Here is a 26,742-nt window from a genome sequence, read left to right as displayed (position 1 = left end):
TTTTATAAGCTGCTTACCTGAATATGGTTGAAGAAGTTGATTTACATTTGGAATTTTCATCTTTCTTTTTAAGCCAAGTAAAAATGGAATCAGAAAGCTCATTATTTTTAAATATTCAATATCCTTGCGGATTTCTGTTTTTTTCTCTAAGTGCTTGTTCACGAGTTTTTGCTGAAGAATTAGCCTCTGCTGCAACCTTTGGTATGTTACTGTATCAAGGTGATCCTCCGTCAATCTTATCAAATTAGAAAGCCCATATGCTGCATCAAATTTACACACATTTTCATGCTGCTGAACTTGTATAGTACCAAATGTCAACTTAAGTAGTATATTGTCTGCATACTGCATAAAGAGACTTTTTTCTTGTGCACTGTTAGGGTCATAAGTTGGATCTTCATTCATGTTTTCATCATAGATTCCCTCAAAATCTGGTTCATTGGAAAGATCAACTAGACCTGCATCACACACACACAAATCTAATAAAAAACCATATAACTACTGGATGTAAGTAAAATATATTTTAAAACACTAGTGCCTGTCAAAAATATTTTAATACAACTGTTTAATTCTGACAAGTATATTTTTATTTTTTATACTGCAGAATAATATGTACTTATCTTTATATTAACATAGTAAACATCACCTTGCTGTTATACAAAACCGTATCAAATCCGACCACAGTTTAACTATGGGGGATGGGGGTGAGGAGAATTAGGGAATTTCCCAGTAAGAGCTGTTCCTTTCCCTCTGTGTTCTAGTGGATACACTGGGCATCCTGCTAGCACCATCTTTCAGATTATCTTTTTCTTGAGTAATTTAGTGCTCATGAAAATGCCAAATAGACGGCCCTGGAAAAATGAAGCCCGCTACTTAGCTACACAACAGAGCTGTAGCTGCCGCACACTCCTCCCCCTACCCCCACTCCCACTCCCTTGGCAGTGGCCTTGTTCTTGTTCTGATGGGACTACCAGTAGGGGAGAGAGAGTTCCTCTCTGCTGAGACTGCCAGTTATGACCAGATCTGATTCCCATTTAAGTCACTGGAAAGTCTCCCATTGATTTTAATAGGACTTGGATCACGTGATTACTGCCAACATTGGGCATGGTTTTGTAATATGTATACCTGTCACTAGGAACTTGATTAAGGACACCAACTAATTTCTCATAAGCCACCAAAGAGTAATGACATTAAATCAGTGGTTCTCAGCCAGGGGTACGTGGACCCCCAGGCGTAGGCAGAGGTCTTCTAGGACAGTGGTTCTCAAAGCCAGTCCACCACTTGTTCAGGGAAAGCCCCTGGCGGGCCGGACCAGTTTGTTTACCTGCCGCATCCGCAGGTTCAGCGATCGCGGCTCCCACTGGCTGCAATTCGCCGCTCCAGGCCAATGGGGGCTGTGGAAAGCAGTGCGGGCCAAGGGATGTGCTGGCTGCCCTTCCCGCAGCCCCTATTGGCCTGGAGCAGCGAACCACGGCCAGTGGGAGCCGCGATTGGCCGAACCTGCAGACGCAGCAGGTAAACAAACCGATCCGGCCCACCAGGGGCTTTCCCTGAACAAGCAGTGGACTGGCTTTGAGAACCACTGTTCTAGGGGGTACACCAAGTCATCTAGATATTTGCCTAGTTTTACAACAGGCTACATTAAAAGCACTAGCAAAGTCAGTACAAACTAAAATTTCATACAGACAATGACTTGTTTATACTGCTCTATATTCTATAAACTGAAATGTAAGTATGATATTTATATTCCATTTGATTTATTTTATAATTATTTGGTAAAAATGATAATGCAAGCAATTTTTCAGTAATAGTGCACTGCGACACTTGTATTTTTATGTCTGATTTTGTAAGCATGTACTGTAGTTTTTAAGGGAGGTGAAACTTGGGGGTATGCAAGACAGAACAGACCCTGGAAAGGGGTACAGTAGTCTGGAAAGGTTGAGAGCCGCATTAAATCAATACAAAACTGAGCTGGATTTTAACCAATTACCTGGTTCTATATTTCATTACCAATCTCTACCATCAGCTGTTCTTGAGATATATTTGTGAGAGCCACAAGATTTCTCTCAGGTGCTTTTTGTCTTTTGTTTAGAAGATTTTTTTTTTATTTTAGCCAAGCCTTATTTGTTATATATTAAAAGAGTAGCTAATATTAAATCTTAATAATAAAGCCAAAGTTTATGATCTAAAAAACCCCTTTGTAAAAAAAATACATACAAACTTTTTTCCAAGTATTTAGGGGCACATTTTCAGAAGGGTTCAGCACCCTGCAGCTCTAACTTTCCTGAAAGGAAACTGCAGAGTGTTGACCACTTTTGAAAGTCTGGCCTCTTAATATAGGTGCCTCAACATCATTTTGAAAAAATGATCTTTGAAGTGTTTCTCTTTTCATTTACAACTTGATGACTTTTCATATTGTCCAGCAATCTCCTGTTTTTTCAGATAATGACACCTAGCTCTTAGGAATATGCTAAGTACTTATCACTTGTAAGATTATTTTTCTTTAAATGGGTTATAACGGCTGAAAAGACCAGCAGGAAATAACTTGTTTTTTACTCACCGGCTGAACAAAACTCTGAAAAAATATTTTTTTCTGTTTGAGGATTCCCATCCATATCAATAACCATACCAGAGCGCCACAATTCAGAGAACCTGACACGTTTCTCTTTGGGCATATACACACCATGCCACAGTGCTTTTAACATGTAGTCAACACTTATCAAAATTTGTCCAATTCTGGTGTCAATGTAAGCTGGAGGAAGCTGACAAGAAGTGCTGTGATCATAATTGGAATCTAAGCTGATGGAAGGAATTTGGTTTAAACAGTAAATTCCTACAGCCAATTCTCTCACAATCTGATGAACTTCTTTACAGTCCAAAGGTACATCTGGCATCACTGGTGCTAGCAAAATTGCAGTCGGGAAACTTATGTTTTTTAGCTGACCCATAAGTCCACTGGGAAGTTCTAATGGCTGGCATAGGTCATCTTTAGAAGCCAGCCAGCTACATGAGGTAGTGGTAAGTAATTCCTGTAACTCACTTCGGTCAAATTTGTCAAAGAAGGCACTGGCATTTCTCTGTACTGCTAAATTTGCTAAGTAGGTTGTCTCATCTGCTTGTTCATTTCTAGGTAATGTTTTTTTGCCAGACCTCAGCATTCTTCAATAGTTCCTTTCTGCAGTGTTTAAAATTAAATACTTAAAGAAAGATAAGACAAACAAGTATAATAGTTATGTAATTAGGTATTAATATTTGTAAGAAAAATGAGTTTCTTTAATAACAAGATTAAAATATACTACAGCATACGTGAGGTGTTCCAAGCTATTTCAAGGCAACGCATCTTTGAAAATGTTATTTTCCTTGAACCAAGAACTTCATTATGCCTAGGATATCCAAGGACTGGATTGGGCCAGCTTGCAATAACCAAGTGAACTTAAAAAAAAACAAAAACGTATTCATGGAGCCAGGCATTTTGTGCTTTAGAATCTAAGATGTCATTTTAAAAAAACACTATGACCCTTATGGCTGGAAAAACAACCTTCAATTGTGAAAAAGTACAAATCAATGTATTGCTATTTATAGAAAGCCTGAAACAATAGCTGTGAGCGAGTGTGACTGCCCCATCACTCTGAAATGGTTGTTGAAGCTGAAGTCTAGTAATGATAATTTAAATGTCAACATTTTAAATTTCTTTCTTTCAGATTACCCTATAGGGCAGGGACTATGTCTTTACTTGTAATGCACGGGACACCTACAAATAAATTCTCAAATCGTCACACGGTGTTTTCTAATACAGAGCAAACACTAAACACCATTTAGTACCCAAGGTGTACATTATTATGCATCTCATAAACAGGACCACCAGGTTTGCATGAGGTAAAAGAAATGTATCATTTCTCCTCTTCTTCCTACTCAGGGCTTGAATACTACAAGAAACCACTCATTCCCACATTGTCCTTTGAACTCTCACTTTCTACATGCTAATCCTTCTTCCTGTAGGGTATTGCTCACTCAAGCTGTTTATGTAATCATAACTCCCTGCATATTCAGGACATAAATCCTGTCTTACACAGAACCCAGAATCACAGACAGACAGTCACTTGAGCATCCAAAAAGAGAAATCTTACACCCAGAAAACCTAGCAAGTGGTGAAATGTTAATTTTGGAAGTGCAGAAGCTATAGAACCACCTACTGAAAAAAATAAGAGATTATTTAGATCAAAATTAGAAAAGGAGTACTTGTGGCACCTTAGAGACTAACAAATTTATTTGAGCATAAGCTTTTGTGAACTACAGCCCACTTCATCGTGAGCTGTAGCTCACGAAAGCTTATGTTCAAATACATTTGTTAGTCTCTAAGGTGCCACAAGTACTCCTTTTCTTTTTGCGAATACAGACTAACACGGCTGTTACTCTGAAACCTTAGATCCCAATAGGTACAGCAGTGTAATTCTAGCAGGGCCTTGGAGTGACAAAACTATCTTTAATAGTCTTCTAAAAATCAGGGGGGAGGGCATGACTCCTAAAGAAAATCTGCTCTTGGGGAAAAAAATTACATTTCAATTTATGATTTTGAATTTACTATCGTTGCAAGTAACCTTTAAAAATAAATACAGTAACAGAAAGATTAAAGAAAACATAAAGCATAGGAATTGCCACACTGGATCAGACCACTAATCCAATATACTGTCTCCAGCTGTGACCAGTACCACCTCCTTCAGAGGAAGGTGCAAGAAACTTTGAAGCAAACATCACGCGATAATCTGCTCCCAGGGAAATTTCCTTCTAACCCTCAACAGTTAGAAATTGGCTAATGTGTGGAAGCTTGGAGATTTATACACCTTCTAAAATGTTTATTCGTACTGTTCACTACTGTTAACTACAGCCACTGGTATCCACACAAACACTGAACTGTTGTTGGAATCCTGTTAAACTCTTGGTCGCCATCATCGTGTGGCAATGAGTTCCACAGGCCAGTGAGGCACTGGGTAAAAAAGCAACCAATTTGGAGGCATCTGGGTGCCTTAATGAGGTATCTGTTGGCAACCCCTGCCTCCAGGGACACAGACAGCACCGTCCCCAGCACAGAGCGGCGCTCCCGGGGTCCCACAGCCGTCTCCCGCCCGCGCTCTCCGGCTCACCTGCCTAGCGGCGAGGTGCGAGAAGCCGCCAAGTCCCTCCTTCCATAGGGGGCCGCCCGGGAGGTGGGGCTCCGCGCTGGCCGGTCGCGGCGGGGGCGTGTGAAAGGAGGAGGTCCCGCGGCCCAACCGGGAGAAGCGCGCGGCGCCTGGCCTGGCGGGGTCGTTAGCAACCCGGGACGCCGCCGCCGCTTCGCCTTGGCAACCCCCGCAGGGGGCGCCGTGCACGACGGGCTGGCCGCGCCCGCGGCCGAAGCGCAGCTCGCGTGTTCCGGCGAGGGAGAGCGCGCGAGAGCCGGGGCTGCGCGCCAGGCCGAGCGCAGGGCTTCGTATTACAGCGGGGGCTGCGGCTAGTGCAGGCTTGTGCATTTCGTGCAGTGGGGCGGGGACATCACAAACACCAGGGAAGCTGCCAGTGCAATCTCCTAAATCAGGGCACCACCTTCTGCCCGCTTCTGATTGTATCCGTACCCTACGAACTGCCTCCGCCAGCCTCCCTCAGAGGGGGGATGTTGGCCTTGTGACTAACAGAAACGTTAGGAATAATTTATTCCTGATCACACATCACCCCAATTAATCTCTGATGAAATTAAACAAGTGGCAGCAGGAATAACTGTGGCTCCGTGACTCACTGAATGCAGGGATCCTGTTAACACTGTAAGACCGGTAGCAGGACACGTAAACTGGAGTCACTACACTTAGCGCTCCCACAGCCCTGCCCACAAGCCCGCCCTGGTAGCTAGGCGTGGCCCAGCAGGCTCTCCTCCTCTACTGCTTTTTGGCTCGCAGCTATTCCAGCACTGCGAGCATCCTCTCAGGACTCAGATCTCTGGCCTCCTCATGTTTAATCCCACTGATTCTAAGCTGACAGAGACCACCAATAGCGGGCCCTGTCCTTATTCTGATCTTCTACCTTCAATTCTTCTCAGGGCTTTAAAATCTTACCCCCTACACTGCAGCATGGAGTCACATTCACACCCTTCCCCAGCGGCTAGGAGGGGAACGAAAGACCTCCCATTATATGGGGCTCCCGTCCAAGGATCCTATAACCAGCATTCTTCAGACTCCTTGCTGCTGCCTCCCTGGACTTCTTCCTACTATAGCCTGTCAGCAGGCATCTCCACCTCTAAATTCAGCCTTTTTTCAGGGCTGGGATTCCTAGGACTCTTAATCCCCTAATAAAATCCTAAACCAACTTTTTCCATCTTAACCTTTCACGCCTCTAAATTTCCCTTGCTCTATTCCTCCACTGAATACTTCCCTAGACTCTTTCCCTTGAAGTCCTGATCCTGCCCATTTATTAGATCTCTCTCACCTCTTCCCAGACTTCCCAATCCCAAAATCAAATCTGCCCCTAGGTGTCTTCCTTAAGCCTCCCACTTTCCACTCCCCAGAGAGGAAATACACAGTTCCTTCCCTACAGTCCTCCTCATACTGTGTTTCCTTTCTTTATAGTCATCCTTCCCCAGCTGGGCTGCACCTTTAATTAGGCCTGGTCCACCCTTCAGGTGCAGCCAGATGGTAATTGGCATCTTTCAGAGCCAGGATGGGGTATATACTCTATCACACAGTCTTAATTTATGTACAAAAAGAAAAGGAGTACTTGTGGCACCTTAGAGACTAACAAATTTATTTGAGCATAAGCTTTCGTGAGCTATAGCTCACTTCCATGAAAGCTTATGCTCAAATAAATTTGTTAAGTCTCGACGGTGCCACAAGTACTCCTTTTCTTTTTGCGAATACAGACTAACATGGCTGCTACTCTGAAACCTGTCATTAATTTATGTACAGTTCAGGGGACAGAGAGACACATTTAACACATGGTTTAAAAATTGTCACCCCTCTCTTCCCTTTTTGAATTTCAGGTCTTCCCTTTCCACAAGTATCTATGGTCACTTTCTCATTTCTGCTTGACATTCTATCCTAATCAGGATAGCCGTCACTGAAAAAAAAAAAAAAAGTGACAATGGAAGAAACAATGAGGATTTGTATTATATACGTTGTTAATATTATTTTCTTACCATCACACCACTGCTAAACAATAGTGATATAGACATTCATTTTATGAGTATCTTCCAGATCTCTATATATTATAAACTAGATGAGAATTATATTACTTATTGTATTAAATCTTGAGTTTTCTCTAACAATCACTGTTCTGACATGGACTTTTTAGAATCCTGAACTAAGAATTTCTTATAAGAATGAGTTTCATTTTTAAAATATATAATACTAACACGATTAAAATGTTAAATGTAGAGTACATTTCAAATGTACAATGCAATATTGGTAAAAGGGTAGAATGTATGTGATCTACAGTAGGTTTTCCTTCTTCCACTGTAAGTAAATGCACATGATAACCCCGAGAGATGACATTTTTTGTTGAGTTAATGTTATATACTAGCTTCATACTGTGGTCAAGTGGGGTGGATTCAAAAGTACTTCCCTCGAGCCCTGTGAAAATTAGTTAAAAAAAAAAAAATAATACAGCCTGAATCTGTTGTTCTTCTGTGGAGCCCCTGCCTCTGCTTCCACCCACGGCAGTCGTGCTCTGGTAGACCAGACTGAATAATACAGTAGTTCTTCATTAGGCCAAATGCAAGGTGTAATTACAGATAAACTGATTAAAACCAGTAGATAAAACACAATTCTAAAATGTTGAGGATTTTATTGAATATCCACATAATAATATACAAAATTTTAAACCATAAGTTTCTCGTAAGATGTGTCGTGAACAAACCTTCAATTGCAGCATCACAAGTTAGTCTACTGAAACTGACTGAAGTCTGCTGCATTTATCAGATGCCTTTTCTTTGCTGTTTTCCATTTTTGCAATCCGGGATCCAAACTGCATGGCCCTCTTTGGCAGAATAGTAGAGGCTGTGAGGCCAAGTTCCTTAGCTGCAAGGCGCAAAAGTAATTTCTCACCAATTCCTCGAGGCAGAGTCAAGTCTGCTTTTTCCGAAACAGGCAGAGAGTTAAGAAACGAAACAACATCTTCATCAAGGAAAGGAAATCTAAACAGAAAATAATATTATGAAAAACTGTTACCTGGACAGGGTTTAAACTCATAAACAAATGTGTAGTGTATGAGATAACTGCCCTTAGAACACTCAATTCACACTATTCTGATCTGTAGAAAATTTGGACTTTCAAGTCAATATCCATTCCTAGAAGGAGATACAACATAAATCTTGATGCTAACATGTTGTGAGAAAAACAGAAGTGTTGTGGAGTCTTGAGGAAATGAAAGACTGAAACAGCCATACACATCCATAACAAACTTCATTTAAGCTTATCTGATTGGAAGTTTTAAAAGTCTTGCCCAAGAAAAATAATTTGTACTTAAATAGGAGCAAATGACAGAAATTCTGTTTTTATGCATAGCTCTCTAGTCACCACCAATAAAGATACTTGAAAAAGAGAAAACATAAATTATGTAGGTGCAGAACTGTTTATAAAATAGAATGTTTTTCAAGATCAGAGGATCTTTAGATGTTGAACTACTGTAAAACCTAACCTTAGTATACAGCTACACTCTGGTGCTGTGTCTAATTTTAACCTCTCAGACAAAACACTTTTACACTGAAAATTCTGTTACACCATTCTAAAGGGAAAAACAAGTCACAAAAATTTAGATCGTTAATGCCTGCTGTCAGTTTTTACCTTGCTAAAAGGGCACTTCCTTCTTAAAGGTCCTTTCACATGTATCATAGATTTATAACTCTGTAGGTCACTCCCCCCCCACCCCAAGATATTACACATTTTCTGCTAGTCACAAAATCACGATTGGTGCCCTAAGATCCATTTTTTCAGTTTACTATACAGAAAGAAATTCTTCCCAGTGCAGAGTTAATATGCAAAAACCTCCACACCATCACTTAACTCCAATGGTGGGATCATTAGGTGGGACAAACAGGCATGAAAGGAGATGTTCTGTTTCTGTGTAAATTAAATTGGGGCTACTGGATCTAGGCTATACCAATCTAATGGTTAGGAACTCTAGTCGAGGGGTGTGGAAGGGCAGCAGCTGCTGTTCCATAGTCAGGAATAATGGCTGCAAGGAACTGCATGTATTGCAATCCCACAGCCTAGGTGGTGGGTGAAGTGTATGGATTGCATTCTCTGAAGTCCCCATATGTAGTTCCCCATACAAAGCCAGATTATGTAGGCTTTATGCAGAACAATGGATGTTCCCCTATAAAGTGACAAAGTCAACTAAATATAAGAAATATAAGGTTTCTATAAGAACACCTAACAGCATGTATGGATTAAAAAAAAATTTTGCTCCCTTCCTGAGGTTTAGAAGTCTTTTGGGCCAAGAACACCACCAAAAATGCTCAGGCCTCTCCTTCCGGACATATCTGTCTGCTGCCTCTTCAGTTTCAACTTTGCTGCTGCTGTTTCTGTTATGCTAAACCTGGGGAAAAGAGTGTGTGACCATAAAAACTCCTGTCTGTAACAGTAACTCCCAACAGGCCACACAAACTCACTACACCTATCACACCACATTCATCGTATTTATCCACAAATGATGTAATGTAGGATCTTAAATGATCGCCAGGATCACACTGGTCATTAATATAGTTGTGAAATGGGTACACACACGCTCTCTCTCTCTCTCTCTCTCTCTCATTCACTCACTGAAAATACTTTCCTAAAAATGTCTGAATCAAGGCAGCGTTGATAAACAGGTTTCTACTAGACATAGGATGTTTAGTCACCCATCTGCCTTTGTAAGTCAACACAATGAAAGCCCGTTTTGCATTTGAAGTTAACAGAAGAATATGAAAGCAACATGAAGTCAGCACACCAAGCAATAAAACTCGGGGTAGGGAGAAGGTAGGGGTCATCCTGACTCTGGGGGCCAACAATTAATTTTGGTGATACAAGGAGAAGGCAAAAAGACATCACTTTATCCTGCATGTGAGGGAATAACTGGGCACATTCATGAAAATGGGATCCAAAACGGCCCTGCTTGGCAGCACTATAAAGGATATTTAGGAGAGATAAGACTGCTTTTAGACAGATGGTTAGACTGTTAAAGTTAAGTTTAGTCTCTAGAAAGTGTGTACCGAGTTTAATGTTACCTTGCTGACTGGACTACCCTTACTCACTGTCTCTTAAATTTATTATCAAAGGCTAAAATGTAAGTTTTCACTATAATATTGCCCTGCTGTGATGATATATATAAGCTGATCCTCAGTTGAATCACACAACCTCATATATACGCTGTCCCCTGGGGGATAGCAAACATGATATTTCTGTGAGTAGCCAGTGAGAGGGGCAAGATATCACAGGGAAAATCTTCAAAATGGTTTGGGGACTGGAGTGGACCTATTGTTAAAGCAAAGGGAGGGGCCAGGCTAGCATTGTCCAGAGGAGATTGCTTGGGTGGCTAACAGACTGGAGGTGTCAGGGAGCTGATAACACTGCAAAGCGTTAAGCACCAACAAGTCTCTCTCTTGCTAGAGGCAAAGAGGTAACAAGGTGGCTCAAAGTCCTGGGTACCCCAAGAACCATCACAGTGTGCAGGTGAGGGCACCTCAAATAAGTGCTTGTGAGGGTAACGTCATCATACTAACATGAGACTGGAAGTAAAATTTTCAGGTGGAAATGTGATTTTCAAGTTGCTATGTCTTCTTAAGGGGTACTCTAAGCACTTTAAATTAGTACAGGCCCAATGTCTGTGTACACACACCCACACCCTAAACAAATGTCCTCATGGAATTTTTTAAAAATTAAGAAAAGACAATTTTGATTTAAAATTCCATGCAGTGCTAGAAATGGAGTTCTGAGTTGAAACCGTTTGCTGCATGTTAAAACAGTGCTACCTTGCTTCTTTTCCATGATCTCCAATAATCCTGTCATCCCGGCCAAGATTTCTCGAAGAAATGCGAGCCAGTTCCATTCCTAGTTCCTTATTCAAGCCCTCTAAACCGTATTTTTTGAAGCAAACACGATGTCGGGAATATCCTGCAAGCTGCTCATCTGCTCCAATTCCTGTAAGCACAACCTACAGAAGAGTATAAAAATGGTATTTTATCTAGGAACTCTAATTAAAGGGGGAAAACGTTATAGATTCCCAAAATATTCAACTGTAAAAATCTGAAAATAAACCCAATAAATATATTCAAACACATTTAGATTAACATAATAAAATAAGCCTGCATTTATTCATTTTTATAGATCCTGATCTTGTTCCCATTGAAGTCACTGGGAACCCTGATTTAAATTGGAGCAGGATCAGACCTGAACAGTATACACTCACGCTTTAACTAATTAAAGAAAAACAAAAAACCTGCTCTGTTACAATAAACCATTTCAGTCTATTTGGGGGAAAAAATAATTTGAACTTTTTGAAGAATTGAGATAAACTGCTAAGTAAATCACGTCACCTGAAAGACAACTAAAATAAAATCAGTATCCACATCTTTAGGTGACCCACTCTGATGCATAAGCCATCACAGGTTGTAGCACAATCTGAAAATAAAGCAAAATCCATTCAACTGTGCACTAAATCCTCTATTATTTGACTCCAACCATTTAAAACATCCCCATTAACTGGCAGCAAATAGTACAAATCTCAAAGCAGATGCAGAAGTGAACTCCAAATATGCAGCATCATTTTAAAAAACATTCATCCTTTCTCCATGCTCACTACCAAAGACAAGTGGGAGGAAAGAAGAGAATTCTTGAAGTAGCTATCAAATTACTACAAGAAGTTGCCCCCTTCAAAACGGCAAGAAAAATATCAGGTGGAAACAGAGGAAAAGTTGCTCTTTAAATGACTGTTTAAAATACGTCAGAACCTTCAAAAAACAATCCTCACCCCTCAATAATAATAGCATTTTGTTTTGTCACATACCAACCCAAATATTGATATTGTGGGAATTACTGGATGTGGGATACCAGCACAAAACAATGCTGATTAAACAGATTTGAAATATTTAAATCTGCAGAAAATTTAGTTAGACTAGATCTGATGGTACAATTCTTCTCTACTACGTCAATTCAAAAATTGAATATTCCAAGCTGAAGACTATTGCCTTTCCCAGTTCTACTGCTGTATACTCAAGCTTACAGAATAGAACAATTCCATGCCAAGGAATTGAATGCAGGAGTCCTGCATTTTTGGAACTGCAGACAGTTACACACTTATTACAACTGCAAAATTTACTTATGCTTGCTACTTGTATTCCAGCAAGCTTGGATATTTATTAATTTTTTACTGACTACTGGAGCTAAACTGCACTATACTTATTTTTATTGACCAACTATAAGACAAAGAAGATCTTATACCTTTGCAGAACTTTTATATGGTTTTACATCTCCCTGGGTAGTAATAAAACCTTCTCCCCTGGAAGCAAACCAAACTGCACAACCAATGCTGTCATCCAGAACAGTATCCAATGGATAAACTAAGTGGCGTATGCGCTGTTGTCTCATTCTTTTCAGTTCCTCAAGTGTAACATTAATTTCCACAAAATTCCAAGTTCTTGAAGGATTAATAGTCTCTAGTTCTTCCAGTCCTGCTCTGCCAGTGATTCGGTCAGGCACATTGAAGCAAGAAAAGTTATCAACAATTGTAGTATCAAGTTTTTTACAGCATTCCTGACAAGAATGCAATTCATGTTGTTTTTTCTGCTTGCTTTGTATTGTCTGTTCTTTAATCATGAAGGCTACGTTAAGAAGATCAATTGGTTCCTCTGAAGGAATATGTCGATCAGCTAGGGTTGCAATAAGCATAGAATCAATACCACCAGAAAACAATATTGCAACATGTGCTTTCTTGGTAGGCATACTCGGAATTTCTCCTGTTAGCTGACCTGTATCTCTAAACAGATATAAAACACGTCTCTTTACTGCTTCACTTAAAACATCAATAAGCTGTTGGACCAATTTCTTCTTGTGCTCTTCTGCAAGAAATCGATGAAGATCTTCTACAGTAACTGTACTATTAGTAATATTACGGCAATGAGAGTCAACTGAAGTTTCAGGAACTGTCCTATTCAAAGGAACAACTGGTGTTATTAGAGAAAGTTTTGACTCACTCATCGTAAGAGACACATAGGCAGGTAAATCTTTTGAAATCTGATCCAAGCCACTGAGGAATGTTTCTTCTATTGCATTTTCTCTGGATTGGTATTTCCAGGGATAGAATGTTAAAACCAAAGACTCAGATATAGCACATGCCTTGAGATCAATTTTGTAAACTCCAGATGCTGGAACTTCCTGCCATTGGTTATCAGATTCAGAAAGAGCACTTACAGACGACAAACAGAGAGCCCTGTCTAGCTCATTATTAAACTGCCACAACAAACTACGACGACCAAAATAATCCCTACCAAACCACAAGTAGTGTCTCGATGCTTGATAATAAATAAAAGACCACGGACCCTGAACAGATGAGAAGAGTGACAAAATATCAGTTTCACTACTACATGATGAAAGATGATGAAACATAACTTCAGTGTCATTCTCTGCTGTCCCTACGTGAATTCCATTGAAGACTTCTCCATTCCAAAGAAACACACTGTTATCAATGTCTGTCAGAGGCTGGGGAGTCATCAGTCCCCTCAGGTGAAGTATATGGCCAGAAAACAAACACTGGTAGGAGAGATCAGACACAGTCTTTATCAGATGCTGGCTGCTGTTAGGTCCTCTTCTTCTTAGGTTGCACAGCAGATCATCTTTGAAGAAGCCACCAGTAGTGTGCTGAACAGACAAACTGACAACACAACAAATACCACACATTGCTATGTAGAATTTAAAAGGTCTATTTTCTGATTTTGGTCTTCTCTGAATTTTCTATCTCCTGATGTGCCCTCTTCAGGTCATCTAATGTGTCTGCATAAAAGAAAAGAGGAAATAAATAATCACTGAAAATTCTTTTAATAAATTCGATAAATGTGGTAGAATAATAATGAATTAGAGGGATAAACAGCAAGCTCTTTAGGGCAGGGACTGTCTTTCTGTTCTATATTTGTACCGTGCCTAGCACAATAGGATCCTGGTCCATGAAGGCCTTAAAAGCCAGAGGCTAAGCGAGCAAGGGGAGCTAACGAACAGGGGACCACAAACAGGGGAGTTTGAGAGGGGGTTTGTGGGAGGGAGACTAAATAAAATCGCTATGGTTAGGAAGGGCCGCATCGCCAGTGCCAACGTTGCTCCTGTCTCCTCCACCTGCGCCTGTATCTAGGCAGACAACCTAACCATGGATGCCTCTATGCAGATCCTGGTGTGGATCTGCAGAGACTGTGGCCTGCATTTTCCACTCACAGAAAGCCAGGCTGGGGGGGGGGACCATCCAGTGTGAAAGGTGCCTGATGGTGGAATCTCTCAGCAAGCAGGTGGGACAGATACAGGAGGTGGCTAGCCTGAGGCACATCCATGCCCAGTTCCTTCGGAGTATTCATAGGGAGACATCCAAGACTGAGGAAGCTATCCAGCTACAGAAGACTGCTGTCACACCACCGAGGGAGGAGGATATGGCTCTGTCACAGGGAGGACACTAGCTCCTGGTTAATTCTGGCAGCAGGCAGTGCTCTATCCCTACTCCCAACCAACCCACCATGGTGATTGAAAACCTTTATGCTGCCTGGGCAACAAGAGATGAGGAATCACCCCCAAAGGTGGAGGAGGAGAAGCCATGTACCCCCAAGGCTGGGAGGATCGCAGCCACCATTCCCAGGAGAAAATGTAGTGTAGTGGTGGTTGGTGACTCTTTTCTGAGGGGGTTGGAGGCACCCATCTGTCACCCTAACATGGCATCTGGGAGGTATGCTGCCTGTCAAGGGCCCATATCAGAGATGTTATGGAGAGATTGTCGAGGATCATCCCCATGCTCCCCCACTACCCCATGCTACTCATCCATGTGGGCACTAATGATACTGCGAGGTATGACCCTCAGCAGATCAGAAGTGACTACAGGGCTCTGGGAGTAAGGGTGAAGGAGTTGGGAGCGCAAGCAGTATTCCCTTCGATCCTTCTGGTCAAGGATAGGGGCCCAGGCAGTGACAGATGCATCCTGGAGGTGAATGCCTGGCTGCGAAGATGGTGTCACCAGGAAGGCTTTCGCTTCCTTGACCATGGGATGCAGTTTTAGGAAGAAGGACTGCTAAGCAGAGATGGCATCCACCTATCGAGGAAGGGGAAGAGCATATTTGGATACAGACTAGCTAACCTAGCAAGGAGGGCTTTAAACTAGGTTTGAAGGGGGCAGTTGACCAAAGCCCACTGGTAAGTCAAAAACATGGAGACCGGAGAGAAGGGATTTGGGGGGAGCATGGGTTGTTATAGCAGGGATAAGGGAGAGACAAGACAGAACTGACGGTGGGGGAAATCAAATCAGTAGCTTAGATCTGTATACCAATGCGAGAAGTATGGGGAATAAACAGGAAGAACTCAAAATGCTAGTAAATAAACACAACTATGACATAATTGGTATCACAGAGACTTGGTGGGATAATACGCATGACTGGAATATTGGTATCGAAGGATACAGTTTGCTCAGGAAGGACAGGCAGGGAAAAAAGGGAGGAGCTGTGCCTTATATATTAAAAATGTATACACTTGGACTAAGGTTGAGATGGAATTAGGAGACAGACTTGCTGAAAGTCTCTGGGTAAGGATAAAAGGGGTAAAAAACAAGGGTGATGTCATGGTAGGGGTGTACTACAGACCACCTAACCAGGAAGAAGAGGTAGATGAGACTTTTTTTAAGCAACTAACAAAATCATCCAAGCACAGGACTTGGTGGTAATAGGGGACTTGAACTACCCAGACATCTGTTGGGAAAATAACACAGCAGGGCACAGATTATCCAACAAGTTCTTGGAATGTAGACAATGTCTTGGAGACAACTTTTTATTTCAGAAGGTGGAGAAAGGTACTGGGGAGAGGCTGTTCTAGATTTGATTTTAACAAATAGGGAGGAACTGGTTGAGATTTTGAAAGTGGAAGGCAGCTTGGCTGAAAGTGATCATGAAATGATAGAGTTCATGATCTTAAGGAATGGTAGGAGAGAGAACAGCAAAATAAAGACAATGGATTTCAAGAAGGCAGACTTTAGTAAACTCAGGGAGTTGGAAGGTAAGATCCCAGTAGAAGCAAATCTAAGGGGAAAAACAATGGAAGACAGTTGGCAGTTTTTCAAGAGACATTATTAAAAGCACAAGAGCAAACTACCCCACTGCATAGGAAAGATAGGAAGTATGGCAAGAGACCACGCTGGCTTAACCAGGAGATCTTCAATGATCGGAAACTCAAAAAAGAATACTACAGAAAGTGGAAACTAGGTCAAATTACAAAGGATGAATATAAACAAATAACACAGGTATGTAGGGACAAAATTAGAAAGGCCAAGATACAAAATAAGATCAAACTAGCTAGAGACATAAAGTGCAACAAGGCAACGCTCTACAAATACATTAGAAGCAAGAGGAAGACGAAGGACAGGGTAGGCCCATTACTCAATGAGGGGAAAAAAACAATAACAGAAAATGTACAAATGGCAGAGGTGCTTAATGACTTCCTTGTTTTGGTGTTCACCAAGAAGGTTGGTGGTGATTGGATATCTAACATAGTGAATGTCAGTGAAGATGAGGTAGGATCAGAGGCTAAAATGGGAAAGAACAAGTTAAAAATTACTTAGACAAGTTAGATGTCTTCAAGTCACCAGGGCCTGATGAAATGCATTCTAGAATACTCAAGGAACTGACTGAGGAGATATCTGAGCCATTAGCGATTATCTTTGGAAAGTCATGGAAGATGGGAGAGATTCCAGAAGACTGGAAAAGGGAAATAAGCACAACCTGGGGAATTACAGACCAGTTATCTTAACTTCTGTACCTGGAAAAAGATGGAGAAAATAATAAAGCAATCAATTTGCAAACGCCTGGAAGATAGTAAGGTGATAAGTAACAGTCAGCACGGATATGTCAAGAACAAATCGTATCAAACCAACCTGATATCTTTCTTTGACAGGGAAACAAGCCTTGTGGATGGCTTTAATACTTTAATAAAGAGGGAAGATTGAACAAACTGGGTTTATTTAGTCTGGAAAAGAGAAGACTGAGATGGGACATGATAACAGTTTTCAAGTACATAAAAGGTTGTTACAAGGAGGAGGGAGAAAAATTGTTGTTCTTAACCTCTGAAGATAGGACAAGAAGCAATGGGCAAGGATGGTTTAGGTTGGACATTAGGAAAAACTTCCTAACTGTCAGGGTGGAATAAATTCCCTAGGGAGGATGTGGAATCTTCATCCTTGGAGATTTTTAAGAGCAGGTTAGACAAACACCTGTCAGGGATGGTCTAGATAATACTGAGTCATGCCATGAGTGCAGGGGACTGGACTACATGACCTCTTGAGGTTCCTTCCAGTCCTATGATTGGGTGTCTTAGGCACTACGATAATACAAATAATAAATAGTAATAATAATGGTTCCTGATAAGTCAGTAATTATAGCCAACAGTCCAATCAGCACAAATTTAAAGACATATAACAAGAAAATATGAAAGTGTTATGCATCAGTACCATTGCACAAATCAGCCCATTGCAGCTTTTTCCCCTTTAAAGACATTCAAACTTAGATATATATTCTTATTGTTAATGCACATTTTTGTATACATGAACTTTAGAAATTGTACGTCATTAAATTTGCATTGATTGGGCTATTAACTATAACTCCTGATTTATCAAGTACCAAAATTATTATTTGTATTATTGTAGTGCCTAAGACTAAGAGCTTCAGTCATGGACCAGGACCCTATTGTGCTGGATACTGTACAGGTATAGAACAAAAAGACAGTCCCTGCCCCAAAGAGTTTACAATCTCTCTCTCTAATCTAAGTCATTATTATTGTACTGCATTTTTATATATAAGACTTTTACCAATATCAGAACCTGGTGAACTCCTAGCTGCTGTCAATATAAGATTTGCACTTTACTGCATAAACTATCTTAACTAAAGCCTTCTCAGTGTAAACTGGCTAAAAACACTCTAAGAAACAAAGAGCAAGCACCATTTGTTCTATCCAGAAATTACTGAGTTCATTTACATCTTGGAATTCATTCCACACCTGACCCTAGATTTCTCATCTACTTGAAGCTTCTTGGTCTTTATTTAACCAACAAGTCTCTCTCTCTCATTCTCCCTTATCTCCAGATGTTTCTATCCTAGATCCTCGACCCTCCACACCTCCATAATCCCAAAGCCCATTCCTCTAGTCCTCAAAGGTTTCCAGTTCAACTTCAGTTTCCTTTCTTCTTTAACCCATGCTACTTTCAGACAGGTTTATTCTTACTATATGGGACCAAATGCTGCAAGATGCTGATTGCTTCCTGAAAGGAGCTGAGGGTGCTCAGCAATTCAGAGGACTGGGCACTAGGTCTACTATAATTTTTACTGGCATCTCGTCCTACATTTTTAGGACTGGCAGCTTTTCATTTTAAGTACTTTATCGCGCATATACATAACATTGTGATTACTTTAGTCTTCTGTCCTATCCAGACAAATTAAACACAGCAATCATACAGCTTTGAATAAACAAATTATGATTGTTCATTTTGATCTGCATGGGAAATCCTACACAGTTACAAATACCACCTTTAAATATTGGTAGGCAATGTGTGTTAAGAACTTACTTTTGCATTCAGATAGCATTTCTGTTCTGTCTACAAGAAAGAATATGTTGCTATTGGGTTGCTGTTTATAAACTTTCTGAAAAATAAAGAGGAAATTGGGATAGGTTAATGTTAATAACAAATCCACAGCAGAAGTCTAACGTGTTATCAAGACAACTGTTTTATCATCTACAGCATTGTTACCTACTGCTATTTTATATTCTTCTTCCCTCAAATATGATGAGTCAAGTGCCACCATTTCAAATATAAACTAAATTGAAAGTAAACATATTTATGAGTACTTAAAGCGTATGAATGGCTAACATGATATTGGCAAATATCAGGCCAAGTTAGACATTTTAATCAACAATTTAGATAAGACATTACTGAAAGTACTGACGCCAAAAGGACACACAAATTCTCATTGTTTTAAAAGGCAAGTGTCTATCAATTTACTACATTAAAAGGCATTGTACTAAAAATACATGTACGTGATACAAAGAATGTAGGATAAAAGATAAAAATATTAAAAAGTTAATTCTTTGCAACACATATGATAGTTGTAAAATGTATAACAGAACACGGTTACCATCTATACTGACAGAGTCCTGGAGTCCCTACTCACTCAAAGCTTCAGTGAGAGTTTAGAATAGATGGATTAAAAACTACAGGATTTGGCCCAACATAAATTATATATACAGTAGAGCCTCTGTGTTACAACCTAATTGGAGACTGAGTGCAGAAAGTCAAAAAGTTCATAAAATTGAACATAAAAAAATTAGTCGGTACGGTGCCTAAGTTGCAGTATGATGCAACTGCATTATTTTCTTGTCTTTCAAACTGTAAAGCAATTTCAATACACTGAAGGCATCAGAATATAAAGGGATGATGATTCGTTCTTCATTGACATCTCTTTTGTTGTGACCCTTTGTCCCATCAAGAAAAATGGTTCATGTAACCGGTGGTTTGTAAAAACGAGGTCTACTACACCATAAAGACAATTCTTTATCAAGTTGTATCCATGATATTCACAAAGTACACAAAGCCACACTGAACTATTCAGTCATGGTGCTAGGGGACAAAACTTGTGGCACAAGCTTGTGATTTCATATCATACCTACTGCGCATTTAATCCTATCAGAACTGAACAGTTAACCAAAACATGAGATAGCAGTCTCAATTGGCATACTACATACACCACAAAAAAAAAAGGGGGAGCGGGGGGAATTTGTGTGTTTGTGAAACTTCAGATGGAGAGTCCTGGAGACTGAAGTCCTCTATCCACAGAACACTCGTACCAGAAGTGGCAGGTACATGCTTTCTTACACTGCTCCTCCAATGTGCCTCAGTATCCAACCTCCATCTCTTCCATACTCTCTGCTGAAACTGCCAATGAGTCAGCCAATGGTGCCAACTCTGATGTGAACATGTCTACTAATAAGCGTACCAAGAGAAAAATGGATCTTATTTGACATGGACCCATTATCAGTCCAGAGCTATCCAGGGCTCAAACTAATTCTGCTTTTGTCAGGAATTGTTTACATGTTTCTGTATAATTTACCTGCACCTTGAACGATTTATTTTTAAGAATATGTAAGTCCATTTACACTGATTGTCAATTTTTCTGTGCACTGTTGAAATTAGATAGTTGGTAGGTAATGCATCAGATCTCTCTGAAAATAAAGTGTGGTCATTTATGTATGTTTTGTAGATGACATTTGTATATAGTTAACTCTATCTTTATTTTTAAAAGGGTTTTAACTTGTGCATATAAGGTAGGATTTTCACATACGCTCAATATTGGCCTAACTCTGCTCCCCTCAAAATGAATGGTAAATCTCACTCTTATTTCAAAGGAAGCAGCAAGGCCAATGGTAAGGGCTTCTGAAAATCCCACACATCATGGACACGATTAACGACAAAACAAACTGTGCTGATCCAAAGATAAACTGAATTAATTTTTCTTTTACGAACTTTAGACACTGATTAATCAGACTGATAACCATACAGAAAAACTGACAAATATCAGAACACAATCATTTTGAAGTAGCCATGGAAAGCTGTTTTGCTTTTCTTAGATATTAAAGCGGAAGCAGACATTTCCCCTTCCATGTAGGATATACATCTTTATCTTGGAGTTTTAGCCAATATAAGTATTTATTTGCTTATCAGTGCACATAACATCTGTTTTCTCATTTCTATCTACAGCCCTTCACCTACCAATTCTTGCATAATGGTCATAAAACTCAAGGGGTTCACAGAGGAGGATAACAGCAGAGAGGGTCTTCTTTGTATTTTTTTAAAGCAACTTTAAACAACTTTTGCCTTCAAAATCTGAGAAAATCTGTGACAAATATTATGAGTTTGACACCAAATTTGGTATTTCCCCTGATAAAAACCAATTCCTGCACAGCTTAGTTCTGAATGTAATATGGAGAGTAATTCCCTCACCACTTAGAAAATGTACAGTAGGAATTATCTTCTTTTTGGCTTAAAGCATTGAGATGTGTTGGAAGGGGCACACAAGTGTTTTACTTTGATCTAGGATGTGCTACACTCCATCACTACCACAAAACTGGATGTGATCACTTCCTGGAAAATAAATCTTCTTTGACAAGGTGTGTAAACTAAGTTAATAATATCAATATAACAACAACTAAATGCTGTCTTAAAAAATGTCACTCATAGTGGGCATTAGCTATTTTGAAGTGTTTGTATTTGTTTTCTCATGCTTTCCCACCTTCCTTTATCTAGAGAACAAATTGCAGCAACTGCAAACACTGTCGCATGCTATTAGGTTGGAAGTGAACACGTCAAAAACTAAGTGGATGCAGAATGAGCACTCGAAGCAGGAATCATCGCTGTGAAGGGGAAAGTAATTGAGGAGGTCGACAAATATATTTATCTAGGTCAGCAGCTGAACATTCAAAGGGGAATGCAGTAGCACGAAAAAGGCGGGGCAGGAAAGTTTCAACAAAATAAAGACAACTCTAATGGATGATAAACTGCCCATGAAGAAAAGGAAAGAACTGTTTAACTCCACTGCTCTGTTAGCAATGATATAGGGAGTGGAAAGCTGGTCAACAATGAAAGTGGAGGAAGAAAAATTCACTGTCACCCAGAGAGCAATGGAAAGGCAAATGTGCAAGATATCGCTCTGTGATCATCTACCAAATGAGGAGATCAGAAGGCGTATGGAGGTGACCGATGTAGTGCAGGCGATGTACAATGCAAAGTGGAGATGGACGGGTCATGTAGTCCGCAGGTAAGACAATATGTGGACAACCCGAATCAGTGACTGGATCCCCAGAGACCACAAGCGACCACTGGGCAGACCGGAAATGCGTTAGGCTGATCCCATAACAAAACTCTTGGCCAGAAATGGAAAGAACGTGTTTGTAATAAAACAGAGTGGTGTGGCATCGACTTGCGTTTGTGAAGGGATGGACGAGGACAAGCTGGACAAAGACGATTTATCTAATGCAAAAAATGAATTGCTAAAAAACCACTTTGTAATCACTCACCCGGTTCTTCTTCAAGTTGGAAAGCTCATCAACTACAACTTTCTGCTCTTTAATCTGAAAAACATAACAGAACTCTAGATTTATAACAAGTAAATCAGTATGTTATAACCCACTATTAACACTCCAACCCATGTTTTCAGATAGACAAACATTTGCATCTACTTTACTCTGAAGGTCCAGGAGAAATCAGATAGAAAAGTGCTGGAGTAAAGAATGGAAAGTAAACTGACACATGAAAGATGATGTTTCCATAGCCAATATAAACATAACCAGTAAGATATGCTGGGGCATATGACTAATAGAAGCCGAAGTAAATTTTTCTGAAATTAATTTGATCTGAAAACTAGGTATCTGTAGAAGTCTGAGCGAGCAAACCAGGACGGAGTAAATCATATTTTCAAATACCTGCTTTAGAAGGGAGGTAATTTGTATACGATCTGCATCTTTTTCTCCACAATTGCATGTGATCAGTACTACACATCTAGGGCCTGATTCCAAAGCCTACTGAAATGAATGGGAGTCTTTCTATTGCTTTCAATGAGCTTTGCACCAGACCCTAATAAAACCTACTACTCTTGTAGATGGGGTTACTATGTAGGCAAATATGGTATGTTTTGTAATCAACAGGCTAGGAACTAGATTCTGAATTATTCTGGTATAAATCAGAAGAATTTCACCGAGGTTAATGGAACAACAGCATATGAAAAATCTGTTTTGTGGGATCTTCTTCTTTCCAGGGGGAAAAAATGGGTCTCTTCAGGATTTTTCTAACTTCTTTGTCACCCTGAAGCACGCAACAGTGCAAAGAACTGTGAAGCCAATTTTGTCAATTTTCTGGGAACATCTCAAGGGCAGGGGGAATCCTTGAAGTGCAGAGCTGCCCACACCTTCTTTCCCCGATATAGAGGTCACTGCTGGAAAAAAGACCAAAGAACCTCTACACTTCAGCTATTACAAGCTGCAAGAATGTCCCTTAGGGCCACAGGCAACTGGACATAAACTAGAACAGCACAGCATCTCCTCTAGTTATGCCATGGACTGAACAGTACCTTAACTGGTTCCAGAATTTGGAAGTCACAAAGTTGGCATAAATCCACCTTTGATCCCATTCCAGTCTCTCAGGCACTCAAACCAAAGCACACATTTTACACCAATATCCTCCACCGAGGACATGGAGAAGCAGCACATTTACAAAAGGAAAATGGAGGAGGTTCCTTGGGATTTATCAGACTTACAGACTGATGACACTACTGTCTCGACAGTAAATATTTAGTGTTTGTGAAGAATACCAGAATGACAACTCCAGAGGCTAAAATATTTTATGTCTCCATGGAGCATGTATGGGATAAGTAGCTGTAGCATAAAATAACCCACAATTCCCTGACCATGTGTCTCAAGCTTGGAGTGATCAATACTAGGCATGACAAAGTAGTTCTACCGACATCTCCATTTAGCCCTGCCACTATGGCCATTAATTAGGGCCAAATTATGGTGGAAGTTTCTCTACTGTGAAAATTAAAAAAGCCAAAAATCTCTGCTTTTTCGTGGTACTGAATCTCTAATTTTTTTCTGGCGGGTAAAAATAAAGTCATCACCCTTATACTCCTGCCGCCCTGCACCCCCATTTTCACAGCAAGCGCTCAATGCCACACGATGTCACAGAAAGTGTGTTCAGGGCCAATGTAACATCCTGATTCGCTGTCGCGGCATTATGACGTTAGACCTTGCAGCGTGACATCACACCGCGAACGCTCTTGTAGTGATGAAGCCAAATAAGCAGAAGGAGACCAGGCTGGTGCCCCCACTGGGCCGCGCTGCGCCCAGCCGACAGGGGGCCCCACTCCTCCCGCACGGACCCCAACCGGCACTGGACCCGCATCTATTCTGCAGAGGCCGGAACCTCCGGTCTCGCGAGGGCCGTGTGCGGGAGTGAGACTCGCGCCCCGCCCCCACCTTTCGGGTCAGCTCGTCCTTCTGGTGCAGCTTCGCCCCCTCCTCCTCTCTCCGCGGCTCCCGACCCGACATTCCCGTCCCTGCGCGTCCCGTTGCCGGGGTGACAAGCGCGGAAACTCACACACACTGGCTGGCGCTTCCCTAATCCCACCACGTGCGGTTGGGGCCCACTACTTCCTTCAAACGCCCCGAACTGCGCAGTCGCACTACACGCAAAGCCCCTAACTACGCCCACCTAGCCGGGCCGGTGGAGCGACGGCGCATGCGCGAGCTTCTCCGGGCATGCTCAGTAACAAGTCAAGCCTCGTGATACGTTTGGCCACCCCCTTGGTGTAATTGAGCATGCGCGAGTTGTCTTGAGTTGGTGGGAAAATGGTACTTGGTTTTGAGGGGCCATCAAGTTTTAAAATCCCTGGGAGGGAGCTGCAATACAGTAAAGCTTGGGAAACCCACACCTTGAGAATCCAGATTTATCAGAAAAGCTGCCCTTAGGGAGCTGTAAACAGCTGTCTCCTAGAGCAGGGATGGCAAACTTTTTGGTCCAAGAGCCATATCCGAGTATGGAAATTGTATGGCGGGCCATGAATGCTCACGGACTTGGGGGTTGGCGTGCAGGGCTCTGGCGTGCAGGCAGAAATGAGGAGTTCAGGGTGTGGCAGAGGGTTCTGGACTGGGGCAGGGAGTGCCGGGGGAGGGCTCCAGCAGGGGGTGTGGGCTCTGGGGTGCGGTTGGGGGTGGACAGTGCTCTGGGCTGGGACCAAGAAGCTCATAGGGCAGCAGGGGTCCGGGTGGCGCTTACCTCAAGCAGCTCCTGGAAACAGCAGCGTGTCCCCTCTCCAGCTCTTACACGGAGGTGCAGCCAGGCAGCTCTGCACACTGTCCTGTCCACAGGCGCTGCCCTTGCAGCTCCCATTGGCCAGCGTTTCTGGCCAATGGGAGCTGTGCAGGTGGCACTTGGGGAAGGGGCAGCATGCAGAGCCCCCTGGCTGCCCCAACGCGTAGGAGCTGAAGGGGGGACATGCCACTGCTTTCGGGAGCCGCGCAAGCCTCGGACCCTGCTCCCAGGAGAGAACTAAAGGGCTGGATTAAAATGTCTGAAGGGCCGGATGTGGCCCCTGGGCCGTAGTTTGCCCACCCCTGTCCTAAAGCCTAGGATATGTCTATACCACAATCAGAGGTGTAACTGCAGCATGTGCAGACATACCTGATCTAGCTTTAATTTAAGTATTATGAGTACCTAATGAAGGCTCAGCAGCACAGATTTCAGCATGGGCTGAATTACACAGTGGTTTCAGATGGGCTTGTACAAACCAAACTGAAGTCCATGCTGCCACGTCTTCACTGACTTGCAGTGTGTGTCTACACAAACTGCAATCACTCCCCTGATTGCAGGGTAGTAATATCCTTACTTGCACACATGGTTAAGCCTTTGCAGACATGGTTTTGACATTTTGAATAAATCCCTGGTGTCCACCTAATATGTGAACATATAACTTGCCTACACTAGGGTTTAAAAAAATAACTTTTTTTCCTAGTATAAGCAAGAACAGAAAGAAAGAAATTGGTTAGAACTAGTGCTATAATTTGAGAAGATAGGCCTCAAAAGCTTAAGAATGAAAGAACCACAAATGTGTAAAAAGAAATTAAAGGAAAGATTCTAATTAGTGTTTAGAAAAAAACTGTGTTCATTTCATAGCCCTTTACCAGAAATGGACAGCAGAAATGAAGGAGTGAACCCTGTAGAAGGGTATTTGTTAAACAAGTTATATGAGTTCATGGTTTTAAAAGCTTCCTTTTTCTTGGCTAAACCTATTATTTTAATAATTACTAATAGCAGTATATTGTTTTTCACTTCAGTGCCTTGCTTCATCTGAGTAGGTCAATGTTCTTTACAAACATCTAATTAGGTCTCACAACACAGATGTCTGAAGCAAGGCACAGAGAATTTAAATAACCCGATGGTAAGTCAGTGGCAAAGCCGGGAACAATGAGTCCTGGTTTCCTAGTTTAACCACTAGATGCCACCATCATAAATTGGTAACATGGAAACTACTATCTGTAGGCCTTGGTGATCAAGAAACAACTAGAAGTGTGTGAACACCAACAATTTTCGTTTGTGTGTGGTTCATTCACCAAACCTTGCAAATGTAGTTTTTGGGTTGCTAGTGGTCCTAACCCCCTTGCATAAAAGCTCAACTTCAGCAACCTACAACCTCCCCAGGGAAGTCCAACAGCGCATCGCTGCTATCATTAGAGCTGGGTCACAGAAACAAAAATGGAATTGCCTGTTATGAATAGTCAGGGAAAGACAGGATTTCCCTTCCCACAATACCAAGGCTCAGTGCTTACACAGGTTTCAGAGTAGCAGCCATGTTAGTCTGTATTCGCAAAAAGAAAAGGAGTACTTGCGGCACCTTAGAGACTAACCATTTTATTTGAGCATAAGCTTTCGTGAGCTACAGCTCACTTGTATGCATCTGATGAAGTGAGCTGTAGCTCA

General features: G+C 41.4%; 2 protein-coding genes across 13 annotated transcripts in view; both read right to left on the bottom strand.

Annotated features, from left to right (window-relative positions):
- The window catches only part of ANKAR (ankyrin and armadillo repeat containing), a 51,576-nt gene extending 44,909 nt beyond the window's left edge, over positions 1-6,667 (bottom strand). For 5 of the 9 annotated variants that reach the window (XM_043525600.1, XM_043525602.1, XM_043525601.1 and 2 more), the window contains exons 1-3: positions 5,139-5,238; positions 2,558-3,194; positions 18-455 (exon numbers count right to left, since the gene is read on the bottom strand). In XM_043525600.1, coding sequence (XP_043381535.1) covers positions 18-455; positions 2,558-3,155 — 1,036 coding nt within the window. In that variant the 5' untranslated portion in view covers positions 3,156-3,194; positions 5,139-5,238. Of the gene's footprint in view, positions 1-17; positions 456-2,557; positions 4,188-5,138 lie in introns of those variants that run through there. The other 4 variants (XM_043525603.1, XM_043525605.1, XM_037912042.2 and 1 more) reach the window with 4 other exon arrangements.
- Positions 6,668-7,786: 1,119 nt separating this feature from the next.
- Positions 7,787-24,498, bottom strand: ASNSD1 (asparagine synthetase domain containing 1). Of its 4 annotated transcripts, none has more exons than XM_027832004.3 (6): positions 24,364-24,498; positions 22,290-22,343; positions 18,787-18,862; positions 12,438-13,985; positions 10,970-11,151; positions 7,787-8,152 (listed from the first exon to the last, which is right to left on the bottom strand). In XM_027832004.3, exons 4-6 carry the CDS (start codon positions 13,890-13,892, stop codon positions 7,897-7,899), a joined length of 1,893 nt encoding a protein of 630 aa, XP_027687805.2. In that variant the 5' UTR covers positions 13,893-13,985; positions 18,787-18,862; positions 22,290-22,343; positions 24,364-24,498; the 3' UTR covers positions 7,787-7,896. The 4 variants fall into 4 exon arrangements, with proteins under 4 accessions (XP_027687805.2, XP_007069956.2, XP_043381547.1 ...); XM_007069894.4 differs by having other exon boundaries at positions 24,243-24,494; XM_043525612.1 differs by lacking the exon at positions 24,364-24,498 and adding an exon at positions 23,885-23,962.
- Positions 24,499-26,742: the final 2,244 nt, after the last annotated feature.

Source organism: Chelonia mydas, chromosome 11, assembly GCF_015237465.2.
Source record: "Chelonia mydas isolate rCheMyd1 chromosome 11, rCheMyd1.pri.v2, whole genome shotgun sequence".
NCBI classification, from domain to species: domain Eukaryota; kingdom Metazoa; phylum Chordata; order Testudines; family Cheloniidae; genus Chelonia; species Chelonia mydas.
The sequence above is the reverse complement of the archived record's forward strand: the minus strand, read 5'-3'. Positions and strand labels throughout refer to the sequence as shown.

What these genes read in the sequence shown, in the direction of transcription:
- ASNSD1 (XM_027832004.3), bottom strand. Translation starts at nt 13,892, where the DNA reads ATGTGTGGTATTTGTTGTGTTGTCAGTTTGTCTGTTCAGCACACTACT. An exon ending in CATATAAAAGTTCTGCAAAG is followed by an intron (nt 11,152 to 12,437) that starts GTATAAGATCTT and finishes ACTCTTCTGTAG; the next exon opens with GTTGTGCTTACAGGAATTGG. An exon ending in GATCATGGAAAAGAAGCAAG is followed by an intron (nt 8,153 to 10,969) that starts GTAGCACTGTTT and finishes TTTTCTGTTTAG; the next exon opens with ATTTCCTTTCCTTGATGAAG.